At 42.0% G+C, this 21,459-nt stretch overlaps 1 protein-coding gene across 3 annotated transcripts in view; it reads right to left on the reverse strand.

Annotated features, from left to right (window-relative positions):
• The window catches only part of Eps8 (epidermal growth factor receptor pathway substrate 8), a 173,059-nt gene that overhangs the window by 37,436 nt on the left and 114,164 nt on the right, over nucleotides 1–21,459 (reverse strand). For all 3 annotated transcript variants that reach the window (XM_052720242.1, XM_052720243.1, XM_052720244.1), the window contains 9 exons: nucleotides 16,733–16,800; nucleotides 15,589–15,750; nucleotides 15,315–15,464; nucleotides 10,873–10,955; nucleotides 10,196–10,332; nucleotides 5,871–5,944; nucleotides 3,863–3,989; nucleotides 1,049–1,137; nucleotides 277–351 (listed from right to left, as the gene is read on the reverse strand). In XM_052720242.1, coding sequence (XP_052576202.1) covers nucleotides 277–351; nucleotides 1,049–1,137; nucleotides 3,863–3,989; nucleotides 5,871–5,944; nucleotides 10,196–10,332; nucleotides 10,873–10,955; nucleotides 15,315–15,464; nucleotides 15,589–15,750; nucleotides 16,733–16,800 — 965 coding nt within the window. The remainder of the gene's footprint in view (nucleotides 1–276; nucleotides 352–1,048; nucleotides 1,138–3,862; nucleotides 3,990–5,870; nucleotides 5,945–10,195; nucleotides 10,333–10,872; nucleotides 10,956–15,314; nucleotides 15,465–15,588; nucleotides 15,751–16,732; nucleotides 16,801–21,459) is intronic.

Below are 21,459 nucleotides of genomic sequence, written 5' to 3' on the forward strand. Positions count from 1 at the left end.
CTAATTTCCCCAGTTGTTCTGGAAAACAAGATGTTTGTAACAATGCTAGGTTGCAATAAATTGCTATTATAATGTGCATGTGTGTGTGCCAAGTCCCCAGCCATAAGTGAGGTGTGTGTCCTTTTCAACTCTCAAACTTCACACTCTCAGAGTTTACACATGGTAAGGAAAACAGGACCCAGGTAAGGCAATCAGAGAAGCACACCTAAGTAATTCAGCCTCTTGGATGGAAGAGACACTAAGAATGATTGCCTGGTTTAATTAATAAATGCTCACCATATTTAGTGGAGTAAACAAGAAGTGAACCAGATCTGAAGCACTCGGGTTCTGGATATGAGACTTCAGCTTGGCCTGTGACACAAGAAAACAAATGCATTACCACAAGGCAATCACCCCAAGGACAGACACTCACACAGAAGTCCAAGGCAGACCCAGAAGGGCATCCCTTCCCTAACACTTCTGCTTCGAGGGGCTCCCACACCATGGAAAGAATGAGAGGAAGAACATTCAGCTAAGAAACCCAGGCATTGCCTCTCAGCTAAGAAACCCAGGCATTGCCTCTCAGCTAAGAAACCCAGGCATTGCCTCTCAGCTAAGAAACCCAGGCATTGCCTCTCAGCTAAGAAACCCAGGCATTGCCTCTCAGCTAAGAAACCCAGGCATTGCCTCTCAGCTAAGAAACCCAGGCATTGCCTCTCAGCTAAGAAACCCAGGCATTGCCTCTCAGCTAAGAAACCCAGGCATTGCCTCTCAGCTAAGAAACCCAGGCATTGCCTCTCAGCTAAGAAACCCAGGCATTGCCTCTCAGCTAAGAAACCCAGGCATTGCCTCTCAGCTAAGAAACCCATGCATTGCTTCTCAGCTAATCGTGTCTCTTTGACACGCATGCCTTGCAATCAGATGTTATAATTAAAGGCCAATCAAAGCACACACCCACAAATCTGCAGGGACAACTGTATCTCTTAATTTAATTTCCAGGAACATTCTGGCTAGTCTTTGATCTTTTCCATCTGTTTCTTCTAATTATATACAAATAAAGCCCACCTACCAGAAGGTTGAATCCATGTTTAAACTTCTGGAAACAGTCAACAAATTCATCAGGAGGTGGGGGTTTCGCCCTCAGCGTCAAAACACCCTCTGAGGAAATAAAAACCAGCAGAGGGCGGATGAGAACAGAGTCACAAGAAAGTTTATTAAATGAAAAAAAATCCACATTTGTGTCTACAGCTGGAAGATTATGCCAGATGTGGACCTTCACTCTACAACATCTCTTATTCCAATAAATTAAGAAGATCTTAAATTTAAATGGATTCCTCTACCCTTAGGCACTCCCAGTGACTCAATTCTAGAAATATGACTTGAAGCCTTCCTATGCTCCAGGAACTCATGTCATCATTATAAAGACTATAAAATTGAGTAAGTGACAAGTCCTGCTTTTAATGGCCCTGAAAAATAACAGAGGAAATGAACCAGAAGAGTAACAGGTGGAGTGACTGAGTGCTAGGGCAGGAGACTGTCCTGGTTGGGAAACGGGGACCGTGAATACTGGAAAGTTCTTTCAAGTAACTTTTAAGATGGGATTTGAAAAGCTCTGCGCACCTCCCCACCGCCCCCCAATCACCCTCACCCCGGGTAGTTTGTGGAAATAACATGAGAGGATTACAACAACGTCTGGAGTAAAAGAGAAATTGCATGGACACAAAACAAGCAACATGAATCCAGAGAAACGTGAGGATGGAGAGGAAGACTCCACTCAGACTGTGGGTGACTATGAATGTCAAGGTAAGAAGTGACATTTTAATCAACAGTCCACAGAACTATGTGTGCTTTGAGACAGACTCCAACTTAGAATTCTAAGGAGGGAATCCCATTGGCTGCGGCATACCTGTAACCCTACTACGGGAGAAGGGAAGCCAGAATGGTCGGGAGTTCCAGGTCACCCTCAATTTTATAGCAACTTTGAGGCTAGCTCTGTGAGACCCTGTCTCAGCGATTGATCAGATTCTCCTTAAAGGACAGAACACTAGAGGGTTGAAAACTGCTTTTAAGCTGGGTCAAAAAGGATGACAATTTCAACTGGATGCTGATTATGAGAATTAAAAGAATGAATATAGATGAAATTGGGGAAAATAATCCTGTACACTGTGTAAAAATGTATTGCTGTATTGGTGTAATAAAAAGCTGAACAGCCAATAGCTAGGCAGGAGGTATAGGCGGGACTTCTGGACAGAGAGAGCTCTGGGAAGAAAAAAGGCAGAGTCACCAGCCAGAATTGGAGAAAGCAGCATGAGCAGTACAGAGAGACGAGGAAACAAAAAACATGCCAGAACACAGATTAAAAAACATGGGTTAATTTAAGTTATAAGATCTAGTTGGGAACAAGCCTAAGCTAAGACCAAGCATTCATTATTAATAATAAGTCTCCATGTCATTCTTTGTGAGCTGGTGGTCCTGATGAGAAAGTTCATCTACAGAAAACGAGTCAAAGTAGCTGTCTGCTGAAGAAAGAAGACATGGAGTCTGCTTCTGAGCCTGGTAACCTGGAGGACAGCTACTCTATTAAGAAATCAGAAGAGGAGGCTTGAGAGGTCGTGAAGAATACTTCGTTTCAGAATACGTGCAGAGGATGTCCACGTGTCTACATCCAGGACAACACTGAAGGCTGCCCACTCTTACTACACAGCTAGGAACTGCAGGAAGACTTGAAGTCAGCTGTGATGAGTGAGACATGCACTAGCTTTTCTTTTATTTATTCAATTTGTGCCATTTGCCAGAGGAAATAGAAACACTACCCTTACAGTAAACTTTTATACATTTCCAGCCAGTTTGAGATAACCTCTTACTCTATATCCAGGTTGTCCTGGAACTAAGAATAATCCTCCTGCATCAGCTTCCTGAGTGATAGAATTCCAGGCCCAGTTTTTTTTTTTTTAAGACATTTCAAATACTGGCTCTTCAACAGCTTCTATGCAGCTTTGAATGTGAACGAACTGTTGGTGGTTCTTTGATAACAGGTTCAAATCCATTGGTATTTTAAAATATTTTCATGAGAAAAATCAGTTTTAATGTTAAAAAAGTTCCGTATTTACAACAAAAGAACTCTACGTAAAAGAACAATGTTATGAGCAGACACCAACTTTATAACCACTGGTGAAAACCACAGATGGGTGGCTACCACCTGACCTCCGAGTCACTGTGACTTAAAAGCGTAGCCAGCTTGAAACTAACATGAGCTCTTCCCTCTGCTCTCGAACCTCTGGTCGTGCTAAAACTACAGGGCCTTGGTCCAAGATCAGCACAATGGAGCTGTTTACTAGGACCCCAGCTCCTCAGCACTGAAGTTCTGATAGCCCTACAGTGTGGAAGGCCCACTCTCCATGGGTCTGATAGCCTTAGAGTAAGGAAGGCCCACTCCTCCATGGGTCTGATAGCCTTAGAATAAGGAAGGCCCACTCTCCCATTGGGTCTGATAGCCTTAGAATAAGGAAGGCCCACTCTCCCATTGGGTCTGATAGCCTTAGAATAAGGAAGGCCCACTCTCCCATTGGGTCTGATAGCCTTAGAGTAAGGAAGGCCCACTCCCCGACTGGTCTGATAGCCTTAAGGAAGGCCCACTCTCCATGGGTCTGTAGCCTTAGAATAAGGAAGGCCCACTCTCCCATTGGGTCTGATAGCCTTAGAGTAAGGAAGGCCCACTCTCCATGGGTCTGATAGCCTTAGAATAAAGAAGACCCACTCTCCCAGCAGGTCTGATAGCCTTAGAATAAGGAAGGCCAAGACCCCTTGGGTCTGATAGCCTTAGACTGAGGAAGCCCCACTAAGCCCTAGGTCTAATAGCCCTAGAGTAAGGAAGCCCGCTTACCTCCAGGTCCTTTCCTTTTACTTTTCTTGCTTTTCTTCCTTTTAGAAAGCTCAGAAAATGCTTCAGCTGCTTTTTGGAGTTTTGTGATGAAAAATTCAATGTCATCCAAAATATGGTTTAAGATTTGCTGGAATTAGAAATAATAGAACAAGATATAAAACAGAGAAAACACTAATTCTGCTCTAGCTGCATGATGCTAGTTAGAAAAGGAGAGACAGTGAATGGGGAAAGAAAATGAGCACCCCCCCATCAAGCCAATCACTAGTTCTAAGAAAACATAGATCTACCTGAAGTCCCACCTCTATGCCTTTCTAAAGCATAATTTTGCCCATTTTTCAATGCTATCAGGGAAGCATTCACAGCATGTAATCGGATTATTAATTACTTTAAATTGCTCTGATTTTCTCACCATGTTGCCCACACAAAACTGGGGGTGGTCCTCAGAGAAACTTTTTGTTAGGAGAACACAGGGCATTTTTGTTTTGCAAATAACTGCCCCATTAAGGCTCTGACGAAGTTACTTCCTACCTATTACAGAATGCTGGGAGAACCTAAAAACACATAGCCCATTACAAGAGGCGTCAAGACGACTGCTCCCCAGAGAATTAATCAACAAAAGCACACGAGACAGTTTCAACCATCTTTTATATTTCATCAGCTTTTTCTAGTCTGAAATAAAGGAGTCTTCATGTTAAAAGACTATAAATTAGTTTGATAAACATTCAAGTATAATATAGTGTGATACAAAAATTAAATTCTAGGGCTGGATAGAAAGATAGACGGCTTGGCGGTAAAGAGTGCATTCTGCTCTTGCAGAAGACCAGAGTTCAGTGCCCAGCATTCACACAGGACAGCTCACAACCACCAGTGACTCCAGCTCTAGGAGATATGATGCTCTCTTCTAACTTGTGTAGGCACCTATGCACACATGCACACACACACACCTGACCTCTGCAGGCACCTGCACACACATGCACACACACACCTGACCTCTGTAGGCACCTGCACACACATGTAGACACACACACACCTGACCTCCGCAGACACCTACACATACACATGGTTAGTAATGAAAATTTTTCAAAAACTAAATTAATCTGAATGTCAGATTCCTTTCAGTGATTTTTCAAAAGAATCTGGGAACATGTATAGTTTAAAAGGTAAACAAACAACATATCTATAATATAATGGACATCCATACTTCAAGTTAATTGTTATGAAGAAATGAAAATAAATATATTACTCTTTATAAAACATTAATATTTACATGTTTATACCTTAAAATTATCACTTAGCTTTTTCTTCAATGTATTCTAAAATATGTTTTTCTTCATTTTCCATTTTCATGTGTGTATGTGGTATACGTGTGTGTGTGTATGCACATTTGCATGTGAGTGGGCACATATGTGAACAGGTACATGTGGGTTCTGCATGCATGCACATAGGTGTGCTCTGCACACGGGTGTACATGTAGAGACCCAGTGCTGCTGTCCTGAATCATTCCCTATTCCTGTTCCCCCTTCAACGAGGTAAAGCTGCTCAGTGATACCCAGAACTTGCACCTATGACGGCTGCTTTTGCTAGCCAGCCACAGGCTCCCACGCCCATCAGATGTTTATGTCGACTCTAGAGATCTGAACTCCGGTCTGCAAGCTTGCACCACAAGCACTTTAGCCACGGAGCCATTTCCCCAGCCATCAATATCTTAATAAACCAAAAGAACAATATTAAAAGGATACCTCAACTATGAATCACAAACTATGAAAACAGGAAAAGCACACCATCCCCAGACTTTGCTAATTCAGGCTCATTTCCTTTGTAAACTGGTATTCTACAGGGGATCACGTCTAGCTAAACATTAGGAGGGAAGGAAAAACGGTCAAGGAAAACTTCAAAGGACATAATTATTGCCAAGAAGAGAAAATATAACTTCTGCAAACCAATTTTGTTAAATCCCTCTCTTTACAGAACAGAGGGCTGATGAACTAAACATGGTGGCTGTACTCACCACATCCCTGTCAATCCGGGCTGCCATCATCTCAGGAGTCTCTTCTTGCTCGTGATACTGCCGGGGTTTCTCAACTAAAAGGAAAGGAGAATTGTTAGACTTCCCATGTTTGTTAAAACAATGCCAATATAGAAATGAAGATGGGAAAATGATGAGAAAAGAATTCCAGTTGCAAGGGAGTCTCTCTGGAATAAACAAGTCAAAATGATACTAGTGGCCCATGTTGCTACATCCTTGCTACAGTTACCAGGAGAATTGGGAAAAGCTAGGGGGTTGGCCTGCCCACCCATGTAAGATTCATTCAGCTGTTGCACTGCCTCTCTTCCCCCTCTTCCCTATTTCAGCTCTCAATAGAGTCAACCCTGACTCAGCACTCTAGTTTCTACAGAAGACACAAGCCAGCATTTAAGCATCTCTTGTGAAATAGTAATGAATAGTAATGAAATAAGTTCCAACGCAACAGGGCTGCTAGCTTCAAGTGTGTGTGTGTGTGTGTGTGTGTGTGTGTGTGTGTGTGTGTGCATGTATGTAAACGCCAAAAGTCGAGCGTCGAGCTTGAGTATCAATTTCCATCTCCCTCCATCTATCTTTTGAGACAGTCTCTCACTGAACTGGAGGTGGCCATTTCCTTGAGCAAGCTTGGCTGTCCAGCAAGATTAGGGCTCTCTTGTCCTCCCCGCCCCTGAGCTGGGATTACGGACACACACCATTATACCTGGCTTTCTCACCTAAGCAGTGGGGATGGCATTCAGTTCCTCATGCTAGTGTGTCAAGTACTTTCCCAACTGAGCCATCTTCACATAGGGCTGCTAGTGCCTCCACATCCCAACCTCGTGACTACAAGAAAGGCTTTGCAGTTCCGGGAGTACAGTGATGTCTCAGTTCTTGTAACTAAGCATAAAACCCACAACATTTGGTTCATTGATCTTAAATCATATGCCTTGAAATAAATACCTTCAGGAATTTGCAAAATCAAGAACACATTTCTCAAAAGCATTTAGAATGCTAAGGCAGCTCAGATGTGCATGTTTAACCATGAGATCTCCATCACAGACTCCTTTCTGAGGTGAGTCAGTTGGCACTATGGTAACGTCGACAGTTGGCACAAGTACTTCAGAGTGCATTACATTCAAAGGCATATGGCTGGGACAGGAGCAACAGATCACAGGAGTGGAGATAGAGCGCATGATACATCATCGTGACTCACGAGGTTTAATGCAGAGAACTGGCAAAACATACTGGAAACTCGGAATCTCAATGCCGCCTCTGTGCTATCATTGCTTAGACATGGAGTATGTGCAAAAAGAAAAAGGAATCCCCAGGCCATATGAAACTGCATTATTAGATACAATTATTCAAGCTCCTTAATCTGTGTGTAGCAAAGCTTGCCGGTTAGCTGCTATCTTACTCAGGGCTGCTGCTTGCTTGGTATAGTGTACCATGGAAGGCAGGAACTGAACGTGACACGTAATCATTAGGAACTCCAAAGAGGGTTGAGTGTAGGGGCTCTTGCCTGCAATCCCAGCACTCTGGAAGCTGAGGCAGGGATGTAATGAGTTCAAGGCTGGCCAAAGCTACATAGTGACACCCCCCCCCCCCTGGCATCCAGGGCTCCACAGGAAGACTATGTCTCAAATGAGGAAGAAGAGGGATATCATCATCTGGGGACAAAATGAGCAGAAGTTACTTGTTTCCAAAACATTTTGGGGACTTAGGCACCATGGTCACCATACTGGTGAACTCACTTCTGGAAGGAAGACAGGGTTACTCCACCTCTGAGTTCTAAGAGGCAGCAGTAAGAGCTGAAACAAACCTTGAGAAATTGCAGGGAGAACCTCCTTCAGGGGATTCCCAATAAGATTCTCTGGCACTCACACAGAACTCTGTATACCACATCTTGAGTGCTGTTTGGACAAGCAGTAAGCCAGAATTTGAACCTTATTTTTTTGTAATTTTAACAGATGACAAGGCCAGGAATATTTTACACAAAATCTAATGAGAGCACAAAAATACCTGTGTATGAATTCTTTTATTGTAAAGTTATATTAGATTTCATATACATTCCTACAACTCTATTCAGGATGTCTTTAACATATCTTCTCTTCATGTCAAGACAATTTTGACACCTCTCTCTTTCTCACATGCACATACACACACACACACACACACACACACACACACACACACACACACACACACACACACACACACACAACAACAACAACAAAACAACTATCCAGACCCCTTTCCACAAAAATACCACCAGCAAAAACCACCTTAAGTCCACAACAAGCACAGATCATTATCAATTCCAGTCTTTCAAAAACCAGGTTAAATACAAAGAGGATTGGTAGAAACCTATGTAATTCCTAAAGCAGAAATTGCTAATATAACAATGATGCTTACATTCCTCTGCTGGATACGATTACTGTATCACTTGCTTTTGGAGTCACAGAAACCTATGAGTCATTATGCCCACTTTACAGATGAGGCTGAAGCATGAGAGGATGTTCTCCCATGGTAATACAGGGAGAGAGATCCAGGTCTTCTTTCAGGTCTCATTTTTTGACCCACAAGATTAAAAGTCTACCTATTATTAAAGACATTGCACACTTCAGTCTAGCCATGGAGAAATCAAGCTGTAAGCTTCTTCCCTACATGTATAGTTCCAGAAGGTGCCATGCAGACTGTTGGGGAAGAATAGTTCACAACAGTCTTGCCCAGCTGTGAATCTATGAGCTACAATGACCATCGAGGCACAATGTGTCATCTAGTGCAATAGTGCCATGGACATTACAGGAGTCATCAGCCACTTTCTGCTTGGATAGGAGGGAGGCCTGCTCCACAGATGGGAACTCGTGCTTGGTTCTGTAAAGCCAGTCAAGAGCCCATGGCTGGGGAGGTCACAGGCCCTGGTGTAGAGCATACTACTATTGTTTTGCTAAATGGTTGTATTATCAAACTGCTTTCTAAATATTCATGTTTATACTCACGGATTAGTGGTGTACTAAGCCTTCTTTGGAGAAGCTTCTTCTGCAGCATGTGGTGGCCCATGCAGAAACATAAACTGGCCAAAGAACCAAGAACAAGCGATGGAGGAAATACTCGTCTCTAAGTGGAATAGCTGTATGGGTTCCCCCGAGTCTCAGGAAACATTATCAAAGGGGTGGAGAGAACATGTGGGCCAGAGGATAGAAAGATGGGTAGCACAAAGATGTCTTCTGGACATGGCACAGCTGACATGCTCATGAGCTCACTGCGGCTACGGTTACCTGCATAAGACAGTCGTCACCGGGATGTGGGGGCTCGCATGAGGTCCACCCTCTTGAGTGACTACTGCTAGTTAGTGGTTTGGGGAGAGGGGGTGTCCTTTTCTCCAGTGGTGTAGCCACTGATAAGTTTCCCTTGCACCAGTAAAGAAGTCCCCACCCATGCTCAGCCAAGAAACCCTAATTAAATTCAGTGGCCACATGCAAAAAACCGACACGAAAGTAGGAAGGGACTGTTAGGAAGGGGGGTTTCAGTGAGAGTGGGAGGGAGATGAGGAGGACTAGGGATTGAATAACTAAAATTTCTTACACAAATGTACAAAGAATCTATCAAACAAAAAATAGTAAAGATATTCACAGTCTAATGTAACTCATCTTGGCAAATGACTTATGTTGCTGGCTATCAATTATTCAATGGAATAATACATGGTTGGATAAAGGATAAATAATTTAAGAAGTACCAGAGGGTGGCATGCTTGCACATACACACACACACACACACACACACACACACACACACACACACACACACAAAATAAATAAATAAATATACTTTTCAAGTTTTACTTAGTGGTAGGCTGTAATTGTTTTTGCAAGCACTGTCAACGTAATACAACGGCAAAGCCATAGGGCCCACATGACAAGATTAGTCAGGGCCAGCTCCTTTTTCCCTATCTATACTGACACCCTTCTATCAATACATAAGAGCTGTCCAATGAATAGAAAGATTCTGCAGTAAAATATTTTAGAAAAGAAAAACCCCAATGGGCTTCTCTTTGCTATATATTCTATTATCATGTGTGTCATTGTGAGTCAAGTGTAACTTCCTCTCTTGGTATTAAAGAAATAACTGTAACCTAATAGACTATCTATTAAGGGGCTGGCATGAATTCTCAGGGATAATAACCTTAACAGCAGTCAAGCTTAACTCTCTAATGTCTAAGATTTAACTCCTTAAAACTAACTCTAACCAACAAATCAATGTGAGAATTTGGAAGAATGAATGACATCACTACCCAAAGTGGATCCTCAGTAGGGTTAGCTCTGGATACTTACAGTCACCCTGGTCAGCTGCCCAGGCAGACCAAGCTGCCACTCGGCTTCTAACGTCCACCTGTGTGACAGTCCCTGGCGGTGCAGGGGCAGGAGCCCTGGGAGGAGGGGGGATGCCGGGCTCTGCATTGGCAATCATCCTAAAGATGAGAAACAAATTGGGCTTTTACAATCTCTTTTTGTAACAGTAGTTCTCTCAATTGGTGGGATTTGCCCTTCAACCTCAGGAGTAACTGTCAGGGAAATAAGGATTCCCAACCAACTCCACTGTGGCTGCTCACAAATTCCCGAGACCCAGGAATACAGAAAAACTCAAATTCCATGGGAAACCACACTGAATTTTTCCTCTAGGTCACATGAGATTTGAAAAGTCTGTGGGCACATGTTTATACATGGGGCGACCCTGGGTCATCTCCTAAAACAACATACATCTTTTCTAACTGTCTGGGACATCTCCACATGTATGAGAAGCTGTGTGGGAGACAGGTGATACATGGGGAAACAAGAAGGGACACACGTAGACTGACAAGCCAGCGACAGCAAACGAGTCAAGACTAAAGGTTGTAATTTAGAAAACAGAATAATTCTCCTCTATGGAAAACAATTTCTGTAAACCTTCAGGAGGAATAAAGTAGACATAGCATCCAACCCCATCCACTGATTTCCGTCCACGCTCTTACCTCAGGGCCTCCGGCCGCCTCTTCTGTTTCCCACCCTTACTGTCGCTGATTGCACTCTCAATATCCTCACTAATGAGGTTGGCCTGCAAAGAGAGGTGAGTTGTGGGCTTGTCTAAGTTTTGACATAAAGATTGAAACAGGAAAAAAAAAAAGATTTATACCTACTGTTTGCATCAGTAAGTATCTTGGTATAACTTTTTTTTTAAACAGCTGCCTTAAAAATATGACTCTGGCTTTTAGTGGTGAATTTTATAATGACGGATTCAGAGACTGATTTCTAAGGTTAATCGAAGTCTGGATTCCATTTAAAGGTTCGTATCCAAGAGCCCAATATAAAAAGGCAAATGTATAGGGGACATGGGTGAGTGTCTCTGCTCTGTTAGAAAGGATGGAGGCAGGTAAAGGCATGCGTGGCTGGTGGGTTCTCTCCTTCTTCTCCCTCCCCAGGGGCAGCTGTTAACTCACCAAAACAATCACCAGTCCCAACACAGACACTCTGAGCTTAAGGCAAACCTACTCATATGGTTTGGGCCTGCAGTATCCCTGGAGATCCACATGTTGAAGGCCTGGTTACCAGCCTTCAGTTGAGAGTGGAAGGAAGAGAAGTCATTAAAGAGGATATCGGGATTACAGGCTACTTCCTGTCTCTCTTTTCACTTCATGCTTTCCATGAAGTGAACAGCAATTTTACCACACACTTTCTGCTACCACAGACTTTTCCACCACAGGCCCCAAAGCAATGTACCAAATAACCATGGACTGAAGCCCCTGAAACCACAAGGAAGACAGACCTTCCCTCTTTCTAAGTTTTTCAGCTTGGGTGTTTGGCCACAGTGACGGAAAGCTCACACAGCTCTCCATGCATAGGCTGAATCTCAACTCTAGATTATTGAGATTTTGATAGCCATTTTGATAACCACTGTATTTTTCCATTTCAGGTAAAAATTATATATCTGTCACCACAAGTTTTTCCAATGTTCTTCCAACAAGACCAATGATTAGATTTTCTTGGGAACCCATGCTAGGCTTGTAGTTTAGGTGTTAATTTTGCTTGGTTATGAAATTTATTTGTAGCCGGTAATTATCACGGTATATGAGGTTGTTGCACATGTATTCATCTACTATTTTTGTGCTTACTTGTTCTCTGTAATTATGTACATTTTTCTCAGATACATGAGTCACATACTCTTTAACAGTAAGCACTGATGAGTGTAAAATTTAGAACTGATGGGAATCTTCAAGATCGTCTAGTCTATTTGGGGGGGGGAGGGGGGAAGGGTGTGTGTGTGTGTGTGTGTGTGTGTGTGTGTGTGTGTGTGTGTGTGTGTGTGTCTGTGCACATGCGTGCACTTACACAGTGGTACACATGTGGAAGTCATAGGACAGCCTCAGGTGATGTCCGCTGTGGGAATTCGTTCCGCCAATGGCTTTCCCCCACTGCATATCTTCATAAATCCCTGATACTCTTTAAACAGACTCTCATGGATCTTGCTTACAGACGTCCTCATCTTGTACCTTGCTTGAGGCAGGACCCTTTGTTGATCTCCACTCCATAAGCTGGGCCAGCTGGCTGCAAGCTTGGAGAAATTCTGTCTCTGTCTCCCGTCTCCCTGGAGGTGCCCACTGCCACAGCTGGTTTAACATGGGTTCTGGGGTCAAACTTTGGTTCTCAGACTTGTGCATCAAGCACTTCATCTACTGCACCATCTCCCCAACCCTTGTTTAGTCTCCTTTATACTTAATACTCTAAGGAAAATGAGGTGAAATGGCCTGGCCTGAGTCACCTTGACAATGAGACGACACTGGGATGGGTCCCAAGCCTGTGTCATTTCCTTCGAACAGTTGGGTTCCAACAAGATGTCCAACATGAGGTCAAAGGCTCCAGTGTATGGAGGATTAAAACTGGAGGTGTCTAGAACCTTGAACTTCTATGAACCATGTTACCATCCTAAAGGAGGCAGATGTACCATGTGGCATCCCATCATAAAAATTTTAACTCAAAAAGTGTTATCACAAGATGTTCCGCACACAAACTAATTACTCCACATGCCAAGGTACTTGTATTTTGAATCCACAAGGAAAACATGCGTCACGGAGGGAGAGTGACATCAGTGAGTGAGTGGGTTTCATCAGTTAAGTGGGTATGAGCTTTGGTGAGAACAGAGCATGGTCCAAAATCCATGTTGAGCCATCACTATCACAACCCCATAGAAAAGGAAAGCCTTTCATCTTAGATGTGAAGTCCGGAACTCAGGATAGTAACTAACATAGGATAGATATAGATATACAGATATCCATCTCCTCTGAACTAGGCCAGCAAGAGGGCTCAGTGGGTAAGGGCACTTGTCGCCAAGCCTGAGAACCTGAGTTCAATCCCTGGAGCTCACACGGTGGAAGGAGACAACCAATTCCTACAAGTTGTCCTCTGACCTCCATATGTGATACCCCTCCTCAATAAATAAATAAATATAAAAATTAAAGAAATAAAAATTATTGATAAAATTTTGCTCTGTTTTGGAGCAAAATATTCATCTCAACATTTTTGCTTTAAAGTATCTAGATCCTCAAAATCATTACAATAATCCACGGATTCCAAAAGCACTATAGTACATAAAAAGTTGTTGAACATCAAACTACAAGTTACTTAAATGACACAGTTCCTATCAAGTAACATTTTTATAACCATCTATGGAATAAGTTAAAATTAGAAAACGTTGTAAAATATACTGTTAAAGACAGTCTTCATATGCCATGGTTTAATGCCAAAGGCATGCTGAAGAGACCAAGTGTTTCTTTGCACTAGTCTACAAGTTCTCTACAAGAGGAAAGTTACAAATAAACCACTGCTCTGAGAAGGCACTGTGGTGGCTTGAATAGTTAATTGTCCTTTGAATTTCCAACATTAGAACACTGGGTGTCCAGCCCTGGTGCTGCTTGGTAATTAGGCTGTGTGTAGCCATGGTGTAGGAGTTTTGAGATTAAAAGTCTTTGAGCACTTCCGGTTGGCTCTCTCTCTCTCTGCTTCTTGCTCCTGCTACTGGTAATACTGGCTATGTGCTGCCATGCCAACCCCCTGTTGTGGAATATTATTTTAAGGTGTGTTACTTTGTTTATGCTGTGGAACATTTGTTTAATGATACAAAGAAGTGTTGCATTCCTTTAAGTTGCATTATTAAGTGTTTGATTATTTGGGAGCTGGGTGGTGGGCCCCCAAAAGAGTCAAAGAGCTCAAAGAGTAAAACACAACCAACACCACGGACCATGACAGACTCCTGTCCCTCTGGAACTATAAACCCAAATAAGCCCTTTCTTCTCTTACACTGACTTTGGTCAGTGTTTTATCAGAGTAACAGGACAGAAACTGAGACAGGTGCCAATCAACCAAAGATGATTTCTCTTTTAGAGAAACCCACTCATGAAATAAAGATATCAAATGTTGAAGTCAAATTCTAAGGTTTAATAAAGCATCACAAATTACAATCACCTGGAAATTATAGCATACACTAAATATAAATTTTAGGGGCTCTAGCCTATTATTATTGGTAACTATGCTCAACTATTTCTCACTTCACTTAGGGATTACAAACCCTGAGCAATTTTTCAAGTCACATAATTAAATGGCAATTTTTTTTTTCAGAGCTGAGGACCGAACCCAGGGCCTTGTGCTTGCTAGGCAAGTGCTCTAACCACTGAGCTAAATCCCCAACCCCTAAATGGCAAATTTTAAATCAATACTATGGGACATTTTAAGTATCTTATAGAAAGAATACAAGCTCTGAGGTTAGTGAAGAACAAAATAGATTTGTAATATAATCATTTACTGTATATGTATCCAACATAACTTTTACATTATATGTCCAAGGTCCCTGATAAAAATTTAATGCATCATTTAATACTTTGTAAACAGAGATAAACAATACACATCTATGTTTGACAATTTGAGACAGGGTCTCACTCTGAAGGCCAAGCTGGCTTCTGACTTGCCACAATCCTCCTGCCTCACCCTCCTGAGTGGCAGAATAACAAGTATGAGCCATCATGCCACATACTTGAGTTTTTAAAAATAGTAGTAATCAGATTTCCTCTTTTGATGAACTGAGTGGAAAATTAAGGAAGACATTTAAGTACTTGTTTTCCTTACCACATTCTCAGAATCTTAAGTCCTAGCATCTAATAGTTGTATGACCAAGATGGGTCACTTGAAACTGGCAGAATGTTGCATAAGAGGGTTGGGAATGAGCTGGGACCTGAAAGATGCCCCGGCAGTAACCAGCACTTGCTGCTCTTGCAGAAGATGGGAATTTGGCACCTAGCACCCATATCAGGCAGCTCATAAAGGCTTATAATCCCAGTTCCTGGGGATCTGACACTCTCTTCTGGACTCTCTGGGTACACGCGCGTGCACACACACAAATAGCAGGGAGGTTGAATCACTCTTTTACCTTAACTTCGTCACACTGGAAGAGATGAAGATCTGGCTTGTTCTGGGTTGGTTCTTTGCACACCAAGGCAAGAATGGAATCATAGCTGCATGAATGCACCACAGCTTGGCAATGCTGGATTGTGTTTAAAGGAAAATTCTCCAATTCATTCTATATAAAAAAAAAAACCCCAAAACATAAATATTTGATAGTGTCAAGCTCCCACTCATGCTCCAAAAATCTGTGTTGATTTACATTCTTGAAGAATAAAATAACGTAAGCTTCACACACTTGCCTTGGATTCCAAGTCAATGAGACTCACAGCTCGGTCGTCCACTTGGAGAATCATATCTTGTGTCCACACTTTGCCCTTGGCATCAAGCAACTTCAACTTCCTTATTCCGTCATCGACAGTTATCATAGCATCTTTCCGGTCCAGCACAAAGGTGGTCAGGTGCTGTGGTCAGCAAGAGAAGAGAGAAGAGAAAAACTCCTAAGACACAAATAAACTCTTCTCTGTACATGTTGTCCAAAAGGAAGAAGAATTTGCCTAATAGAATTCAGTTTGCAGGGAATCAAAGGATGAACACTGCATGCTACAACTTCAGTCACTCTACTGAGAGGATGGAGTTGAGTGGGGCTTGGTGAACACAGAAAATGATGTCTTGACTTGTAAGATCTCTAAATCTGTTTCATGCTGAGTCACATGGAGCTGCAATGGCATGTCATAAAAACAAACTCTTAGCAATAAAAACACATAAACAGCATTCTCCTTAAACTAATGATCCCCACCTTACTCAGAGAGCTATTTAGATGTTGCCTAATAGCAACATTCCCAGTGCTGGCTACATCCTGGACACCTACCCCTGAGCAGGAGCTATGGCTCTGCTTTGTGACAAGTGCCAAGTCTGCCCTCTCTTGCAACCACTTTCCTGAGACAAAGTGGTTTAGATTTAATGAAGCATGCTCGAGATCAGCAGAAAACTGAAAACAGCAATTTAAAAATGATGCCCCAGCTTACGTATTTTCAGCTATAAACTGGGGTTGTTTTGATCCAATTAAGAGCAAATATCTTCAAAACTAAAAAGAAACTAGCATTTAATAAGAGCTAATAATGACATTGGATAAAACTAAATATAAAACAAAGCTACTCAATGTATCAAAGCTTAATTTCAATGGAAGCCTTTCTCTTGTTTTAACTGGGCTGGTAATGGCCAATGAATAGCGGTTGTGATTTTAGTGTATTTATTATGAAACTAGAACAAAAACTTTCACAGTAGTTTTACATGTAACATCTCAGTTAAAAAAATCTAAAGGAAAGATCCATACAACCTAAAATACATCCTATTCGATGAATTGAAACCGATTTCTGATTTTTCTCCCATATTTCTGCCCCTTGAGAGTCATCCTACATACTGGCAAAGAGCAAAGTTTCTCACCTCCACTCGGTACTGGGACACATCTGAAACACTGCTGACGCTGTCTCGGGCATAGTTTTTCCTTTGCTCTGGAAGGGAAGTTTGGAAAAGCCGTTATTGAGCTACTAATAGGCTTGCGTTCATATGTTGGAGTCACATGGCACCTCTGAAGCCTGTCTGTCTCACATATGAATACAGTAGCTGACAAGTCCCCATTGTGCCCTGTGTCTGAAAACACTCATTATTCACAGGCCATCCCAAGGTCATGAGAAAGACTAACAATACGCATCAGCCCTTGGGCCCAATTTAAGTCTTCAGAGTTCCAAATGTTAAGATTATAAATGTCCTAGGTTTTAAAGGTTTTTGTCTTTTAATTACGTATATGCAGGTACGCTTGTGAGAATATATGCACATAAATGCAGGATCCCAAAGAGGGCAAGAGGAGGCTTTGGATCCTCTAGAGCTGGAGTGACAGGCAGTTGTGGGCTGTTCAATGTGGGAGCTAAGAAATGAACTCTGGCTCTCCACAAGAACAGCAAAGCTGTCCTTCCAGCCCCCACATTATAAGTGTTCTAAGAGAAAAAAAAAAGCCATTTAATATATATGTTTTATTAATCAGGTACCTACTGTTTATGAAAAAGGTTTTAAAAAAAACAGGTTGCAAATTTCATCTGTTGATGCACCGAGGTCAAAATACAATGGCAAACGCTGTCATAGGTACTGGATTATATGAGGGAGGTGACAGTCACCACAGAGGTCATCTCCCTTCACAACACCCAAACCCATTCAATCCTAAGGACTGTCACAAACTAACAACTGTCACACACCAACGGGACACACAAATGAGATACTCAGAACCAGAGAGCCGAGCTGGAAGGGAAAATGAAGCAGCCAGGGAGGCAGCTGCTGCATCCAACTAGTCAGTGGGCAGAAGAGACCTTTCCTTTGGAAGATGCTGCAAAAGCAAATCAAAAGTCCAAGAATTACCAATATCAGTGTAAATTTCCAATCAAGTAATTTATTTGGAAATTCAGGATTGCTTTATTTCTTCTAAGGTAGAATGCTTGGATGGAAAGTAACCTAGTGAGTGATCAGGGAACTCTGTTATTCTAAATCTAGCTTTGAGTTTGTCCCTAAGTAAGAAACTAGATTTAGGCAAGGTTCTCAGTGGCCTGGGTCTCAGAGAATTTACAGTAAAATAAAAGCTTAAACAAGTTCAAGTCCCTCAAAGCCTAAAAACCTTTGGCACACTTAAGTGTTTGTCCTAGGTTTTGTATGTGTGTGTGTGTGTATGTGTGTATGTGTGTGTGTGTGTGTGTGTGTGTGTGTGTGTGTGTGTGTGTGAGAGAGAGAGAGAGAGAGAGAGAGAGAGAGAGAGATTGTCATATATAAAAATATCTATATTAATACAGATAGACACTAGATATGTATTAGCTTTCCGACCAGCCAGCATCTTCTAACTATAAACATGTTTCTTTTTACTCTTTGATGTCTCTATACTGAAAAGGTCTGTAAAAATTGAAGGAAGACTAAGTAAAAATATATATATATATATAAAGAACATATGCAGACCCAAAGCATTAAAATCCAATGGTTTTAAAAGCTTGGTAAATGACTGATTGGCAGTCCTATGGAAGCAGTGATCTTCCCATCCATATTCACCCAGGAAAACCTCCATGTCCCTCTTATCACCGCCCATGTGTTCCAGTCTATTCTGGTTTTGCTTTTGCAGCATTCAAGTGACTCAATAAAAGCACACACACCACAAAATTCAACCATGGCTACCTTTCTTTTTTTGTTTGGATGATGATCTGAAGAAGTACGCTCCGTCTGTTCCTACCAAAATAATGTGGTCACAATAGAGATCTGGTTTCACCTACAATTTTTTCCAGCATTTCAAAGCACACCTCTTCCCCTGTGACTGTACCTCACATATGAAGCAAAGAGATTCATGGTTTTTCTATTAGCTGAGGATTAATGTGGGATATTAATACATGGACAGTTGCTCTTGGGAAACCCCTCTGTAACACGTGAAACACAATGTGTAACTCATGAAGGCATCTGAAAAAAACACTTCTAGAAGGAACCACTACTTCAAAATTACAGGTTCATCAGATTCTCACTCAACTCTCCGGCACAGCCTTAGAACATGAGAGAGGTTGTCTTCCTGTGATGTGACCTGTGAATAGCAGAGCAAATGGCAGTTGTTGCCATGATACCTGATGACAAGATGACATGGTGGCTCCGGCATATTCAAATGCTTGACTGGGTCTTCCAGATAAAATGATTGGCCAGCACAGGTAAAGGGCCAAAATACTGCATGGGTTTTTATTATGAAGAAGTAAAAGTTCATCCCCCAGATTTCAGAACACACAGGATTTCATCCCCAGGAAAACATTATTTATAGGAGCAGAAAATGATCAGTGGTGATGGCAACTGCTCCTTTGGACTGACTGCCAGAGGTGAGCTGTCATTCCTAATATTCCTAACTCGCTTTCTTTACTATGCTTCACATAAGGAAGATATATGCCACAGAAAAGTATCTTAGAAGGACCCTAACATTTTATTAATGTCATTAAAATGATTTAGAAAGAAAAGAATTCTGGTGATATAAAGTCAGGAGACAAAGTTCATTATTAACACTTTAATAGGCCATTTTGAAAGGACATACCTGAAAGTCAATTGTAGTGTCTCTTTTGATGAGAATCCTATATATTATTTGATAAGAATACACTTATATGTTCAGTGGTAAATAGCATTCTGGAGCCTGAGCTGAAAACTTTTCAAGCCTCAGAACAGCATGAGAAGCATGAATGAGGCTTTCAGTGAAGTCATCAAGAAGAAGCCACAGAAAATCACCGCTTTCTCAGTGGTTCTCATCCTTGGCTACCTATGACCAAGGGCTTTAAAAAACATCTTGTGAGTCCCACCCTAAAGACTCCTATGTACTAGTCCCCTTTTCCCTTATAAACTAGTGTTTGCCCATGGGCCATGTCTGTCTCTTTATCCAGAGGCAATCAGTTGAACACACACACACACACACACACACACACACACACACACACACACACACACACATATCCATTCTCCACCTCCCTTGCTCCTTTACCCTTCTCCCTCATCCTCTGTCTCCTGTCTTTGTCTCTTATTCCCTGCCCTTTGTCCCTCTGGGGCAAATAAAAGTCCTTTGTGCTGAGAACTTGGTCTTGGGTGTCTTGTGTCAATACTAGTCCCTTTAATACCTAAGAACAACTTTATTTTCTTTGAGTAACACTAGTTGTGCTTCATTACCTTTTTTATTTATTTATTTGTTTATTTATTTGTTTGTTTGTTTGCTATTAGCTTTAATCCTGTGGAACAGAACACACAAATACATTTAGACAGATTAGACTCACTAACCAATGAGAAAATACTTTGTAGATCATCTTAGCACTGAGCTGATACGCTCTTACACAAACTGACAGCCATCTTGAGCCAGAAATATTACACTGCAGGTTCATTTAGCTGTTTAGTTTGTACAATGGTACCTACTCAGGTAAGTGGGCATTGGTAAGACTTGTTTTTATCTACTTTGCTCTATATGGCAACATTTGAAAGAGCTAATATTCAGACAAGCTAAGACTGAAAATGTTTACTTTTTCTTTCTCTAAAAAGGCATTGCTCAGAAAGAAATGCCTGGACCATTAAACAGAAAACATAAAAGAACAGCTTCAGAGAATGCCTTGATCTAAATAAAACAAGGAGCTGCAGTTCATACTGCCATATTCTTAACAACAACAACAACAATTTCAACCAATAACAACTCTAAGTAGCTTCAGGAAGTCCCTGAAACTGACCAGATTCACTAGGCACCTCCCTGCCAAAGTAAGCAAGAAGAGCTGAGAATCCTCAGAACTGCAAAGACTCTCAGACCAGCAAAGCTTCAAGGAAGATTCAGACCAGACCAGCTGACGGGAAGAAGCAGAAACCAGCTGAGCTGCCTGGAACAGGTTTAGATCAACTGAGGCACCTGGAAAGAGCACCTTTCAACCTGTTGGGCTGCCTGCAGGCTATGCAGTATGCTCCTGGTTCCCAGCTTTGTGAGCTGTCACCCATGCTGTGGTGGGCTTTAGTGATACAGCTGTCTTTCAACCATTTCGGCTCCTGTAAGTGACCCTCACCTGCATTCCTGTAAGTAACCCCAATGAAAATCATGGATCACCAGACTGCACTTTGGTGGTATCTGCACTTTGGTCTGTCAAGGGTTTCTTATCTGGTGCAAGTAGATATTTGGTGTGAGTAGACATGTGTGTTGTGTCTCCCTATGTGTGGCTGCTTCCTGCAGAGGCTAGAAGAGGGCATTAGACCTCTTGGAACTGGAATTATGAATGGTTGTGAGCCACTACAAGGGTCCTGGGAATTGAACCCAGGTCTTCTGCAAAAGCAGCAAGTGCTCTTAACTACTGAGCCATCTCCTCAGTCCCAGGATATCTACTTTCTTCATATTAAACTTTTGATCCACCTGGTTCTGTCACAGCATAACCCAAGAAAAATTTCACCTTTCTTTCCTAACTGAAAGACATCAAAGGCCGCCTGCTATTTTGAAATAATGTTCACATCATTTTTATTAAAGAATTTCGTGTGCATGAAAGGGGGGGGAGTGGCAACAGTGACTGTCAGAGGACAATTTGCAGAGGTCCACTTTCTCCAGTCACTATGTGGATCTGCAGGATCAAATTCAGATCCTTACTCTTGGAGGTGGCGGCCTG

Source organism: Peromyscus californicus, unplaced genomic scaffold (assembly GCF_007827085.1).
Source record: "Peromyscus californicus insignis strain IS unplaced genomic scaffold, ASM782708v3 Scaffold_6__1_contigs__length_162567912, whole genome shotgun sequence".
NCBI lineage: Eukaryota > Metazoa > Chordata > Mammalia > Rodentia > Cricetidae > Peromyscus > Peromyscus californicus.